This window comes from Patagioenas fasciata, chromosome 3 (assembly GCF_037038585.1).
Source record: "Patagioenas fasciata isolate bPatFas1 chromosome 3, bPatFas1.hap1, whole genome shotgun sequence".
Classification (NCBI taxonomy): domain Eukaryota; kingdom Metazoa; phylum Chordata; class Aves; order Columbiformes; family Columbidae; genus Patagioenas; species Patagioenas fasciata.
Window position 1 is genome coordinate 78,215,534 of NC_092522.1, and position 14,430 is coordinate 78,229,963.

A 14,430-nucleotide genomic window follows, 5' to 3' on the forward strand; every position below is an offset into this window, starting at 1 on the left:
CTGTGTCTCAGCTTGCAACTGTGCTTCAGTGTTTCTAGGTGGAATTTCTGATATTGGGTGTCTGTCTGAAAGCAACTGTTTTTTTCTTCACTTATATTTTGAAGAGGTTCAGAACCAAAGTAGGTGGTGGTCTGTTACCAAAAGAGGCCGTGCATGTTGTACTTTGCATTTGCAGTTCCATTTTTGATCTGAAGCTTTTGCTTAAATTTGATAGGAATGCTATTCTTGACAAGACACTTCAAAAATTACCTAAAAGGGGGGCTTGATTGACAGAGTCTTGAGATATAGAAAAGCCATTAATAGAGTGAGGTTTTATGTGCTTGTGGTTTTATAGTGGTCTCTTCATGTATATGTGTGTGCAGTACAGATTTTTGGTCTGGTTGGCATTGTGGCATTGGATGTACTAAACTGGCCAGACTGGTGAGAGGGAATGGTAGCTGGAAAGTATATAATTAAGTTTGCAGACTTGTCTCATTAACTCTTCTGTCTCAGCTCTGAAGAGCTGGTTTTTGGTGTGAATTTGCATAAAGCATATTTCCTGGCTCAGAAGTCTCTGAAAAGGCACACAGTCTGGTGGTCAGAGCATTACCCTGTGGCTTCAGAGATCTCGGCTCAAGCCACCAGTCTTCTGTAGCAGCCTCTGTGAGGCATGTAGTTTTTCTGTTTCTTAGTTGTTTTTGTTAGTTCTTTTTTTTTTTTTTTTTTTCCTAAATGGTAGGTAATACACTTGCCCTGCCTCACAGGAATGTTGGATGAATTAAATACCTCAGATGAGATGCTCAGATAGGCAGTGATGAGGGACATGTAGATTCAGAAATGGTAGGTATGTGGTGAACATAGTTCCCATGGAAATAATAATAGTGGCTGTACAGAAATGCAAGTTAAATTGCATAAAGGAAGGAGGAGGCTTTGCTGTGATTTCTGAGGTCTTCTCTGCCAGCACAGCGGTACAGCATTTATATGGCTGCTTCTCTGTCAAGGTACATCTGGAAGGTGAGCAGTGGGATGGATTGCCACCTGGAGAGTCCACCTCCTTCCATTAGCTGTGAGCTTTGGGTGTTGAAGGTGAAATCTGTTCCACTCTCGGTGCTCAGCTTTGCAGCTGTCTGAGTTTTACGTTCTGACTTTGAAGATGGAGTGCCTCTGATGCATTATTATTATGTATTATTTGAACCTAAAGCCTCAGTTGTGGTTGGCTTTCTGCTGAGCTTGGAGCTACATTCAACTACAGAGTTTCTAGGCTGAATGGAATTGGTGTGGCAAGGTTAACAAACAGGAGGAAAGAAGCCAGGAGAAGTTTGATGCACAAAACACACAACTAAATAGGTCACTTTGCTGTGCCACTTGGTGGTCTGGAATTGCATAGAAGTTGCTGGTACATTTGTAATAACCAAAATAAATACCACTTGCTTGCAACTGCTGCTTGTCCTAGACTCCGGCTGCTTCGCCGAGTGCTTGTCGATGCTCCAGGTGAGATGATTCAGGAGATACTGGGAGCAGCCAGAGATGCCTGATATTTCTCGAGTACTAGGAGAACTTGATTAAATGCTGCTCCTGAAAAAAGAGGAGAACAGAGATTTTAAAAGGTCTGTCATAGCTTGTAACTGAATAACAATTTTCAGAAGATTTTCAGTGGGTCAGAATTTATATGACTCTCATGACTGTGGTAACCATGCATATTATGACAGGAAGCTTATTTCTGTTCTCAGCACCCTCTGGAAGAAACGTATTTACCTCTGTTTTGCAGATGGGAAACTGAGGCTCATCTTCACAAATCCTTTGCAACATCTCTGTCAGAACAGACACTTGAACCCAGGTTTCTCAAATACTAGGCTGGTGCTGTGATTTCTAGGAGACACTTTCTTTCCTGAGGGAAAACAAGAGTCAACTTCTTCAATAACAAAAAAAACCCTAAGTCACTTTGCAGAGAGGGTTTGTTCTTTACTGAAGGATCATAACCTGTTACATGCAGCATAACAATAGTAGTTTGACCTCTGTGTGCTTTAAAAAAAGGCTAAATGTATTGATACCAATGTATGTTAGATTGTGAGGCAAAATATGTTAGCAGCTTGCTGATCTCAGGTTCAGAAATCTTGTGTGTTTTTTTCTTTTTATAACTGCTCTGGGAAAGAAGGCTGAAATGTGCCTGTTCAAGAATTGAACTTTAAGGTATTTATCTTGAAGTGCTTGAGTTGGCAGACAACTGCAGACATCTGCTAAGTTAAATGATGTGTACAGGCTTTTTTTTCTTGCTGTCGTTTGGATGTAAGATGCTTCTCTAATTTGCTAGGGTAGCTGTAGCTGAGAAAAGCAGCTGTGCTAGGGCTTTGAGGAGAGCGGGTGTTTTTAAGATACAAATTCTATCCTACAAGTGGCATTGCTGGAGACTTGGCTGACAGGCAGACTCTGTAAGTGTTGGGACTCAGCAGGAAAAACCTACATCGCGAACTTTACTGTCACAGGGAAAATGTGAATTCTAGTGTAAGAGCTGCCCTCAGATCTTGCTTAATCCAAATAAAACTTGAGAAATGAAGGCACCTGACTTGGGGTAGAAGGAGACGGTCAGAGTCTGATGGGCTTTGGTAGTTCTGACTTAGACCTGTGCTGATTGTTTCTGTCTCTGAAGCTGGTTTCTAATCTTAGGGGAAAGTTCAGGGAAGGGTAACTGATTAATAAAATTGCTTCTCATGCAAACAGAAACCTCAGCAAAAGACAGAAAAAGTGCAGTGGTGAGTGAGACCAGTATTGCTTGTTTATAACAGCCTTTAGCTATGGGAGGGGGGGAATGTAGCAAAGTTTAAAACTGAATTTGACAAACAGTTTTTAGGGGACTTCATTTGCACTTGAGGCCTAAAACAGCTAAAGGTGCCCCTCTGCTCTGTCTAGCCTGAACTGGCTCAATATTCAGTATTTATGTATTTACCTGAATGTTGCTAAGGACCTGAATGGTGCTGGTATAATCAGAAAAGGGAATGGTCTGGCCTGTGGAACGAAGGCAATGGATATGTTTTAAAAAGCAGGGGAGAGGGAACAGATAAGAGCCCAAATGGTTAGTTTATATATAGCCTAGTGTTCAGCACTCAGTTCCATCCCCAGCTTTAATCGCAGGTCTCCTTCCATCTGTAAGAGCACAGTGCCATCAGCTGCCCTGTCGGGAGCTGCTTTGGGTGGCAGGGCTCCCGTCTTTCCTGGGGAAGTTGTCCCACTGGCCACAGAGCAGTCACAGGATAGTTTGGATTGGAAAGGACCTTCAGAGGCCATCTAATCCAACCCCATGCCATGAGCAGGGGCATCTTCAACTCGATCAGGTTGCTCAGAGCCCCGTCCAGCCTGGCCAGGAATGTGTCCCCTCAGGAGAGGTGGTTTGTGGCGAGTGCCGCACACCCAGGGGGAGAAGCCTCTGTAGCGATTGTACTTCCCAGCTGGGACAGTGGTGGGCATGTGCAAATACGCGAGATGGGGCTGTGTCCTGGGTTGGTACGTCCCCCATGGACCCTGCTGTCCCTTGTCTGGGGGCTGCTCCATGCCAAACACAAGATCTGCCCGTGACCCCATGGCTCCCACCCTTGCCAAGGGAACGGTTTAACAGGCAGGACGCTAAGGCACCTAAGTCTCCTGCACACCTCGCTCGCTGGCTGCACCAAGGGCCCAGGGTGCTGTAGGTCTGGCAGGAAGGTACGTCTGGCTGAGATGGCAGGTCATGAACTGCTGGGAGGTTTCCAGCCTCCCTCCTACCTGCCGGGCAACACCTCCACCGAACTGTGTGCGAGGATGTGGCAGCTGCTCTTCTGATGGAGCAAAACCCCCTCCCTCCTGATGTGAATAGCTTTTTATCCTGTTTCAAAAAGAAAGCAGATGCAAATGTAGATCAGGTACTTTAAGCAGTTTAAGAGCTCTTTGAGGTTGGGAAAAAGAAATCTGATTAGGGTTACAGCTGTTTCATTTCCTGACAGATGCACAGAGTGTTATGTGCTGGCGTACTGCGGATGTACACACACACACATCGGTCTCGTTTTATATCAGTGGCATAACCACACAGCAGCCGGCTGTGTACTGAACTCCTTGTCCTGGACACCCTGCCAAAATATGCTTTATGCAGAATTTTCTGTGAACCAGGTTGTAGTGTGTGTGTGCATAAAAATTTGTGTGTGTTTTCTCTGGTTGGCAGGGCCTTTGTTGTTGAGTTTTTTGTTGCTGGAGTGAGGCAGTACCCCGTAAACAAGCGTGGCTAATTTTAAAGCACTTCTATTAAAAATGATTTGCATTTGTACAAATGGTGCTAGTAAAAGCACCCGTGTAAGAGTACCGTGAGTACCCAAATAAACCCAGCTCTGAAGGGAGAATTCTTTCCTTTCTTGCAACCACAGCTAAAAAGCTGTTTATAACTAAATGCTGAGATGGTGTAATTTTCTTTTCTAGGAACTTGGGATAAGAATTCCTAGACCACTGGGACACGGACCAAGCAGATTCATCCCCGAGAAGGAGGTGTGGTAGTGTTTTCAAGTACACCGTGAACCTTATGCTTTTAAGGAACACCCTTTTAGTAGTAACCCACATTTGGTTTCAGGACAGCTGCTGAGCTGCAAAACATTGTCAGTCGTGATCACATTCAGTCCTGGTGAGACTTTGGCCACAGTTCCAGTGTACAGGAGCAGCGAGAGCCCCAGGGAGCTTTGGAAATAGTTATGACCCCTCCTGTTCTGCTATCTAGCATAAGAGAAACCCAATACTGTTTTCTGTAAGAGTCTCTGTTTCCTTGTGAACATCCGGATGTAATTTCCTACTGGTCCATAAGGAACCTGCCCCCCTGCTCTGGGGTTACTTTTTCTCGAGCTGCCTCTACCATTCTGAATTATCTGAGAAGCTTCAAAGTGCTGTGGCTGAGCATTTCTGGTGCTTCTCTCCTGATTATCTGGTAAGAGAATTTGGAGCAGAGGAAAAGTTAGTAGTATGCCTGTGGTTTTCTAGGAATTTTGGAGCCTTAAGCTTCAATTTCCCTTTATTTCTCTCTTGTCATCTTAGCAAGATTTTTATTTCTTTCCCTCTTTTTTTCCTCAATGAGAATAATGATTCACTTACCTTGTTATTATAATAAACTACGTCAGATCAATTCAGGAAAGTGAAGGTGAGACAGAAGTGAGAACTTGGTGTTGCACAAGACAAAGTGTAAAGGCAAAAATCTCCTTTTGCTGTTATAACCACTTGTGATCTCCTAAATGAGAGGTATTAAGGGGATTTATGTGCCATGCCTTATGTGCACTGATTTAATGCCATTAATAGATTTATAACATAATTCCTTTTGCTGGGGGCTCTGGGTGCTCTAGTAATATATTTGTTTACTATTTTATTGGTACTTCTCAGACAATATTACTAATTGCTCTTTCTGTTCAATCAGACGATTCAAGTGGGAAAGGAAGACGCCATGATGCACACGCTGTTTGCAGATTCTTTTGCCACGCTGGGCCGATTGGACAATGTTACCTTGGTGATGGTTTTTCACCCACAGTATCTTGAAAGCTTTCTGAAAACTCAGCACTATCTCCTGCAAATGGATGGTCCACTCCCGCTTCATTACCGACACTACATCGGGATAATGGTATGCTGGAACATAAAGCAGCAAGCAGAAAAAGCCACTTTGGCAATTCTCTCTGGTCTTGTTTTGTAGCGGTTATTACTGTGTTTTGCAGTTTGTAGCTGGAAAGGCATTTCAGTAGGAGCTAAGGGGAAAAGCAGAGTAGGTTTGTTCGTGTCTGGTTTACAAATTGTTTCATAAGACCAGTTCTTTGTATTCATAGTTTTGGTAGGACTGTGAGAAAGAGGGGGAAAAATCCGTTATAAAAATAAGACAGTTGTTTATTTTTAGTTTCCTTAGTATCTCAGAAACTCTTTTCCAAGAAAGCTTGTTTGTTTGTGTGTGTCCTGTTGAATACACCTCCCTCTAGTTCACTAGTTCCATCATCTGTTTCTGAAACTCTAAATTCTAAGAAAGTTTTCTGGCAGAGGTGGTTGGTTTCATAATTTCCAAACTGCCACTGCAATGATCCTTGTCTGCTGAAGCTGAATTCAAGTTTTGGGCTGTGTGTTAATTTGATGGGGGAAGCATTACTGTTTGAATAAATTATATGGCATCTGTTCTTTGCTGAAAAGCTGCCTTTAGTCTCTCTTGCTGTGTATGTGTTTTAAAACCTGCTTTTGTTTTAGCTGGTAAAGATTCACCCACGGGCAGCCTTGCTTCTTCCCTGCTGGAGACTACCATGCAGTATGGATTACTTGCTTCAGGACATACAATAAATGCATGCCTGTACATGCCCTGCATATAGGCATGTTGCAGCTGTAGTCAGCATTGTTATAATGTATATGAATGAGGAGTATTTATGTTGTGAGAACAATAATCAAAAGAGGCTGATGTGTTAATCTCATGTTTTCTTTACTTCAGCCTTGGATCACTGCAGGTCTTATTCTTGAGTATTTTGAGGAAGTGATGACTTTCGGTATTTATCATAAAGCACTGACTTACTGCAGTTGTTTTCTGTATCACAATTGCGTTTTCCTTGCTAGGCTGCAGCACGACACCAGTGCTCTTACCTGGTTAACCTCCATGTGAATGACTTCCTTCATGTTGGTGGAGACCCTAAGTGGTTGAATGGCCTGGAAAATGCACCTCAAAAGCTGCAAAATTTAGGAGAACTGAACAAAATGTTGGCTCATAGACCCTGGCTTATCACCAAGGAACACATCGAGGTAAATGTTTCATGGAGTATTGTGAATGTGCCTTTATTTGTCAGTAAATGCAGTCACAGATTCTTAGGGGGTTAAGAGCCAGACAGGGTGAGAGATGTTCTGCATTACCGACTTCATTTCAGGGTTACATCGCTGTGATACTATGTGATATAATATCACTTATGTCCTTCTAAAACTAGCATGACCATGACTGGTCTTAGATGGCTAAGAAATTTAATTTACAACACACTGACATGTCAGAATTCTCTTGGTGCGATGGGCATCTGCTGAGACGTGCGCTTCCTTCAGCCCTGTGCTCTCAGTAGCCAGACCCCCCTGAGCTCTTTGGAGATGCTGCCAGAGGTCAGGCTGAACGCCCATCACCACATTTTTGTCTCAGCTGCTGCTGGTTTGTCCACACATTCAGTTTCCAGGCTGGGTTGGAGGGAGCACACCTCTCCACCCGGCAGAACAGCCCAGGGGAGCTGATGGCACAGGCCAGCCAGGACCACAGCACCAACAAGCCACCACGCAGCTGCTTCTGCTGCCCCCTCCTCTGAGGGCCACCAGCGTGCTGCAGCGTGTAAGCGATGACGGCAGCTCTCGTGGCAAGGGCATGCCTGGCCCTGGTTATGGAGCAGCTGCTCCTCCTCCTTTGCTCTTTAACCTTCACATGGAGGAGCTGGGTGCTGGGACTCTCAGTGCTGTCTGCCGGGTGGAGAGGTGATGGCGGGTCTTGCTGGGAGGCAGGACGCTGGGCTGTGGGGGAGGATGCACGCTCTGTCAGAAGGCCCCAAACCTCCCCCACTTTCCTGCCTGAAGGGGAAGTTGGGGTTTGAAGTTTCTTGTCGAATGTAGAGCATTCCACCCACAGGGACAAGATGGAGGGAGCCTGCCCCCGATGCCAGGTTGTTACATATCTGGTCGGCAAGGAATTGCCAGGTCTTTCTGAGACGGTAAAGACCAGTTGAAGAAACATGTGACTGTTGTGGTTGCATCTTTGTTAGAAGTGTGAAATTTCAATGCAAGTCAGTCTGGCCTTGATACAAACCATATGGTGCAAAATAGAAACCTCAGCTGATTCAATACCCGAGGGCCAGAGAGGGGAGAGAAGTCATCTCCTGTGTGGCTTAACCACGTGAGGCTGTGGCTGGCACATAACCTGCTAACAGGACCCTGAGCACAGTAACAGCAGAAGAGAGTTAGGAAGCGAGTGTGGACGTTGGAAAAACAATTCTATCTGGTAAAGAAATGGATTGGTCACCTGCATTAAGATGAGATCATTTGAAGGGCTTCAAAATTAATACTTTTAATCTTGCATTGTTTTTAAAGCAACTTTTGAAGACTGAAGAGAACAGCTGGTCCCTGGCAGAGCTGATCCACGCAGTCGTTCTCCTCACACACTACCATTCCCTTGCTTCCTTCACCTTTGGTTGTGGGATCAGTCCAGAGATCGACTGCGAAGGGGGTCACACCTTCAGACCCCCTTCCGTCAGTAACTATTGCATCTGCGATATCACAAATGGTTACCACGGGGTGGATGACGTTCATGCCAGCCCAACTGGAAGTATTCCAGTAAGTATTAGTCTGGACAAACAATCTCTGTTGATAGTAGTTTCGTGGTAAACTTAACACATGGAGGGTGCCCGGGTCTTCATGCAGTGGGAGTAGGATTGATTAGCCTTACCCAGATGAGGGCTGAGCCGTTGAAAAGATAAATTTAGTAGAATCTGAAATGACACTGGTAAAATGGGAGAAGCTACCAAAGGGAAAGACGATACAGTCTCTCAGTTGTCTGTTTCTTTTGGTCTCTTGTCATTCAGGTAGACAAACTGAGATGACTCCTGGCTTCTGAGAGTTCATGATACGTGTCCTGAGCAGCAGTGGCCAGGAATGCTTTTTTTTTCATGGGTCCAGGGGAAAGTCCGTTCTTCCTTTGATTCCAGTCTTTGTTGCTTTGAATTGTTTGTGATACATCACACCACAGATCATTCACAATTTTCTGACTCCGTTTCTAAAACAGTATTTCCTACCTGCGGCACTTATGCTTCCACTTAGTGAAAAGCATGACGTCAACTAAGCATTGCTTTAAGAACAATGAAAACAGGATATTTTCAGTGCAAGTTCCTTGCCTGTGAGATTTTACTGCAGTGGTGTGGGTGGCATTTGAATTTTGTCTGGTGGAGCTTGCTGGTTCTCTGAAGGAGCAAACCGACTGCAAAAAGCAAGAGAGGAAAGGAAGATAACTTTGTTTTACTTTGTGGTGATGGATTTTTACAAGGCCAGGTATTAAATTAATAGTGTGTTGTGGCATTAAAGCAGCTCTTGTGAAATAAGATTATCTTGCTCTAGCTTTCCTTTGAGTCTTCATTAAATCTGCATTTACACTCACTCTTCCTTTCTCTTTCAATGTATTTCTTCTCTATGAGCAGAGAAGGGGAGAAATAACAGTTGGGTAGTAAATTGTGGTTACTTCCTCTATCAGAATTTCTGTTACAGCTCCTTGTTTTTTAGTTGTTAAACGTTTAGATTAAGTAAGAGAAATTATCTTAATTTTACTGTCAGAACCACTTCTTCCAAAAAGCTGCGATTCTTAAAATACGCTAAAAATTCCAGGGATCTAATTGAAAAAAGATGATGACTAAACGTGTACTGTTGAGTCAGTACAGATTTTGTTCAAGAACTGTTTTCGTCAAAAAATCAGTATTTAAAGATGTAAATGAAGAACATAGTTTGCATTTAATTTTTCTGGCTTGATAGTTTCTGCCATCATTGTCAGCTCTTGTTACATGGAAATTAAATGTTTTTCTCTCCTTTTCAAGTCTACAGAGTCTGTCTGTGAAGTTGAAGCTCTTATGGAGAAAATGAAGCAGCTACAGGAGTGTCGAGATGAAGAGGAGGCCAGCCAAGAAGAGATGGCTACACGTTTTGAAAGAGAGAAGAGAGAAAGCATGTTCGTGTGTTCTTCAGGTAGAGAAGATGTGTAAATATATTTATTTAGACTTTTCTAAATGACTTGAAGAGATACTACAGCAAAAGGGGAAAAAAAGCGTTATTAGATGTCTCAAAAGCATTATCAGTTCTTTGAAGGGATCAAGATTAGGTGTGCCTTGTTTTCTTCCAGGAACACTTTTAAAAGCAAAGTAGTGCCATGATTTGTGGCTTCTCTCAAACACACCATAACACCTACTGACCAATATGATGTTTAATACAAATGTCCAACAGAAATGGAATGTCCCTCTAGAGAGATTTCTTGGGAGATTTAAGCATCTCCCAAGATGATGTAAAAAGTCCTGAACACACTTAGCTATTTAAATGTATGAAACATTACTTTTCAGATGATTGAGAGGTAATACTTCATCTGTTACAAGCTTAGGGTTGTGGTGGGCTCTTCAACAGAGTTTCCTTTACAACTTGGCATGGGAGTCTTAGAGGTCTCTTTTTTTAATTAGCTCTCTGTTCCAAAACAAATTTTCCCTTGATGTTTTTACACACCCTTGAGTTAGGAGCAAAGTGTCCCCTGGACTTAGAGGATAGGGAGTGATAGACAGAAGAAAGGAGGAAAAGATCTTCATAAGAAAGAATCTGAGTGTTTTTCATGGTCTTTCCTCTACAAACTATAGCTGGAGTCACACTGAGCTGTACCAAAGAGACTTAATACAGGTGGTCTAGCAAACCTATGCATTTATTTTAAAGGCATAGAAACTGCCATTCTTCTGTAGGAGCTCCACTAGCTCACTTCCAGTTTGTTCTTACTGAAATTGTGTGAAATTCTGTTTGAAATTAACAGAAGATGAAGAATCAGCACCAGCAAGAGACGTGTCTCGTCACTTTGAGGACACCAGCTATGGCTACAAAGACTTCTCCAGACATGGAATGCACGTGCCCACCTTTCGTGTTCAGGTAACAAAGATGGGGCTATCAGGCGGTTTAGTGCCCAGTCTGTTTGTTGTGCCAAATACAAAACCTGGAGATGATTGTGCTGTAACTGACTGCCCTATCCATGGATGAGGAGGCTTAAAGCAAGCAAATGAACAACTCCCCTGCCCCACTCCAGATTATCTGCCCTGAGATAAACGACATTAAAGCACTAGGCCATCAAAAGTTCTTTTCTGAAATGCTCCGTTCTGCATTTTTACTTGTTCTAAGGATTATTCTTGGGAAGACCACGGCTATTCCTTGGTTAATCGTCTTTACCCAGATGTGGGACAACTACTTGATGAGAAGTTTCATATTGCTTATAATCTGACTTACAACACGATGGCCATGCACAAAGATGTGGATACCTCAATGCTGAGACGAGCAATTTGGAACTATATTCATTGTATGTTTGGAATAAGGTCAGTTTTACTACTTTTGTTCTATATATGTCAGACTTGTTAGCAGTGGCTTTTTTTTTTTAGGTTCTCAAATTAAAACAAAGTTATTTATTAAGCAAGCATACATGTATTTTCAAACATATTTTTATTTATGAGGAAGGGCCTGTGGTGCTATAAATTACACAGTAACGTATTTTGCTATAGAAACTTATGAACAATGCAAGTGAAAGAACTGGTTCTTGAAAATGAAAGTGTTTTTTCTTTCAATTCCGAACAGATACGATGATTATGACTATGGTGAAATTAATCAGTTGTTGGACCGCAGCTTTAAAGTCTATATCAAGACTGTGGTTTGCACTCCTGAAAAGACCACAAAACGAATGTATGATAGCTTCTGGAGGCAGTTTGAACACTCTGAGAAGGTACGGTTTGCATGTGTGCTGAGGGACATGGGCAGTAGATGTGTTTGCCATGCTAACAGCCACAGCTGCCCAGCCAGCAGTTCAGCGTTAGCTGATGTTACCAGCATTCTTCAGTAAATCCCTTATGAGGTGTAGTACTTCCCAGGCTGAAATAGACTGTGCAAGCTCTGAAGTGTATGGGGATGTTAGAGGTGTAAATGGCACAGCGTCCCCGCCACTGCAGCTTTTTCCTTTGCTGTTGGTCGGTGCTGCCTGCAGCCCAGAGAGGCGGGGAAGCAATGCCAGACCCATCTCTTGGCCTCAAGCCCAGAGCACCTTGTGTGCTGGCCCAAGGTCTTTGCAGTCCTTACAGCATTTTGAGTGTGAATGGCCCCAGAGCAGTTACTTCATGTTAAAGCCTTAAGTTCTGATGCTGCGTTACAGTCTGAATCACGCCTCTGGTAATATTGCTTGCTATTAACCCTTGGATGTCTGCTCCGTCAGGTTCACATCCTCCAGTTTTTCTCTGGAAAAATATTTCTAAGCCACACTTAAAATGGATGCAGATACAGTGCTGAAACATAAGTGCACGTTAATTAGTGTTCATATCATCAGAGACTGTTTATTGCTGAACTTGTGCAAATAGTTTAGAGGTACCCAATTGTAATAGGGGTGCTATAACTACAGTGATTTAAGCTTGTTCAAGTAAAATAGTACATGTTTGTTTTGGTTAGACTAATAGAGATGAGTTTTTCAAGCTCATAAACCCTTCTTTATAGTCCAAAACTTTGCGTCTTCATAGCTATCAAAATCCAAGGCTTGTACATTTCATTGAGTGCAATCACTACCCACCCTCACAGAAATCATGAGAATGAAACCAAACATCGCCATTACACACCAGAATAAACTTGCAGCTTACCTGCTGCGAGACAATACTTTTCACACCTCCCTGCCCTCTCTCCCCGCCAAGTTTCTGGTCTCATCCTCAAAGACATACAGAAAAGACACTGAGCAGATGAGCTGGGGAACAAAACTTCTTAGCTATGGCAGCTACTAAACACCTCTGTCTTAATAAAGATAATAGTTTTAATGGCATGTTAGAATTGTGCTTCACCTCAGCTAAGCGCTCTATGTTGTTCAGGTGGTAATTACCTCTGTGTTTCTCTCTGTCCCACAGGGGCACACGACCTTATCACCTCTTCCTTTGCTAACAACCCCCTCTGCTCCACAGGTACCAACCACCCTTTTGCCTCTAACTAATAGATTAACTCAAGCTACATTTGAACTATTATTTTCAAGCTGCCAAATTTCATAGTCTGCTGCTGAAGGAGGGCTTGTGTGCTCGAGAGCTTGTCTGTTTTTTTTCCAGCTAAACCAGTCGGTCTACTAAAGGATGGCTGCCTCTTCCTATGAACCTGCCTGTGAGCCGCTGCGGCGCTGGGCTGCGGCACTACGGGTTCAGCCTGTCCTCTCCGCAAGCTTTACCCATAGAGCTTGGTGTCTGGGAAGCTGAAATGCGAAGTGCTCCTTCATTGCTATTGTGAACTAATACCAAAACCACAGCCCCCACAAACTGCCTTTTGCTGGAGCACATCATTGTGAGCACACCGTTAAAGCCTAACTTCTTTTCTTTCCCCAAGGTCCATGTAAATTTGCTTCTGGTAGAAGCTCGGATGCAAGCTGAACTACTTTATGCTCTGAGAGCTATTACTCGCTATATGACCTGATGTCTCCGGCTGTCTGTCGACCTCGGAATGTTCTGCAGCTGCAGTGTGGCAGAAGAGGATGCGAAGCCTCAGGACCAACGGTAGCTCTAAGTTAAGACGCCCATTGTGCCATAACTCCTTTAGTTTCAGCTATTTCCGTGCTTGGAATATCCCTGCTGCCACTCGGCAGTGAGCGCTTGGCAGTTGAAAAGACAGGGTTGTGCAGAAGTGCTGCCTGCTCATGGTATTTTGGCTTTAGACAGCACGGGACACTCTATGAACTTGTGGCAATATAGCAAATGATAGATATATAGATCTTGTGTTAAGGCAAATACTATGGGAGCTGGAGCGTGACCAGAAGTGGGACTTGATGACATTTGCTTTCCCTATGAGAATAATTTTAGAAAATCTTGTTGCTGCTATTTGTGCTGGTGGAGTGAACAGACACGGGCTGTTCTAGTTAAGCTAAAAGTGAAAGTGAGCACTGCTATTGTCTGAGCCTTTATTGTGTGTGGTTTCAAAAAATGCCTTGTTATTTAGATTTCTTCTTTTAATCGGGACTAAACCTCTTCTGTCCACACAGATGATTTGAAAGATAGCAGTAAATTTTATCAAATAGCTTAGCCTTAAAATGCTACAGGACATTTGTTCAGCATTATTGGGTGAGCTCCAAAGTGCAATGGTCTTCCTATGGAAAGAAGGGGCCGTGGGTCCTCAGAGCTTTTTAGAGATCTAATGATGTGACTTGTCGAGTAGCTTTTTGTCCTGGTTTTCAAGGATGACCCAACACCTGTTCAGGAGCCAGGACAAGGTGTGGGAACGTTGTTCTAGACTGCCAAACAGTCCTACTGTACGCCATGCCCAACGCTGGTCTTACTGAGTTTTGCAGTTGCTTAAATAACTAGGCTAAAAACCATCTATTTTTAGTAAATCAAGACATGATTAAAATGCTGACATTTAATATACGGTGGTTTTGGAGAACACATGAGTACTTTTGTATGAGTGTGAATTGCTTTTTAAATTTGTCAGTATTATTGGTATTTTTTAAATAAAGGTAACAACTTTTTCTCTTGGTGTTTTTCTGTGGTTTAACTTCACATTTCTGTTCTTACTGGTTTACTTACTGCTTAAAAGACCATTTAAAAATACTTGAAACGGTAACTGAGCAAACATACTTGAATGACAAACCATGACTTTTTCAACTGGATCTAAAATGAGTTTGCAAAATAGATTTAGATCTTCACTAAAACCATAGTAGGAACTCCTCTGATATGCTCCGGTTTT

General features: G+C 43.0%; 1 protein-coding gene across 5 annotated transcripts in view; it reads left to right on the forward strand.

Moving 5' to 3' along the window:
• SESN1 (sestrin 1) overlaps positions 1-14,212 on the forward strand; it is an 81,280-nt gene extending 67,068 nt beyond the window's left edge. For 4 of the 5 annotated variants that reach the window (XM_065834646.2, XM_071806654.1, XM_065834648.2 and 1 more), the window contains exons 2-11: positions 4,420-4,485; positions 5,396-5,596; positions 6,559-6,741; positions 8,053-8,295; positions 9,543-9,690; positions 10,511-10,623; positions 10,870-11,060; positions 11,317-11,461; positions 12,618-12,671; positions 13,081-14,212. In XM_065834646.2, coding sequence (XP_065690718.1) covers positions 4,420-4,485; positions 5,396-5,596; positions 6,559-6,741; positions 8,053-8,295; positions 9,543-9,690; positions 10,511-10,623; positions 10,870-11,060; positions 11,317-11,461; positions 12,618-12,671; positions 13,081-13,167 — 1,431 coding nt within the window. In that variant the 3' untranslated portion in view covers positions 13,168-14,212. The remainder of the gene's footprint in view (positions 1-4,419; positions 4,486-5,395; positions 5,597-6,558; positions 6,742-8,052; positions 8,296-9,542; positions 9,691-10,510; positions 10,624-10,869; positions 11,061-11,316; positions 11,462-12,617; positions 12,672-13,080) is intronic. The other variant, XM_065834647.2, reaches the window with a different exon arrangement.
• The last annotated feature ends 218 nt before the right edge of the window (positions 14,213-14,430 follow it).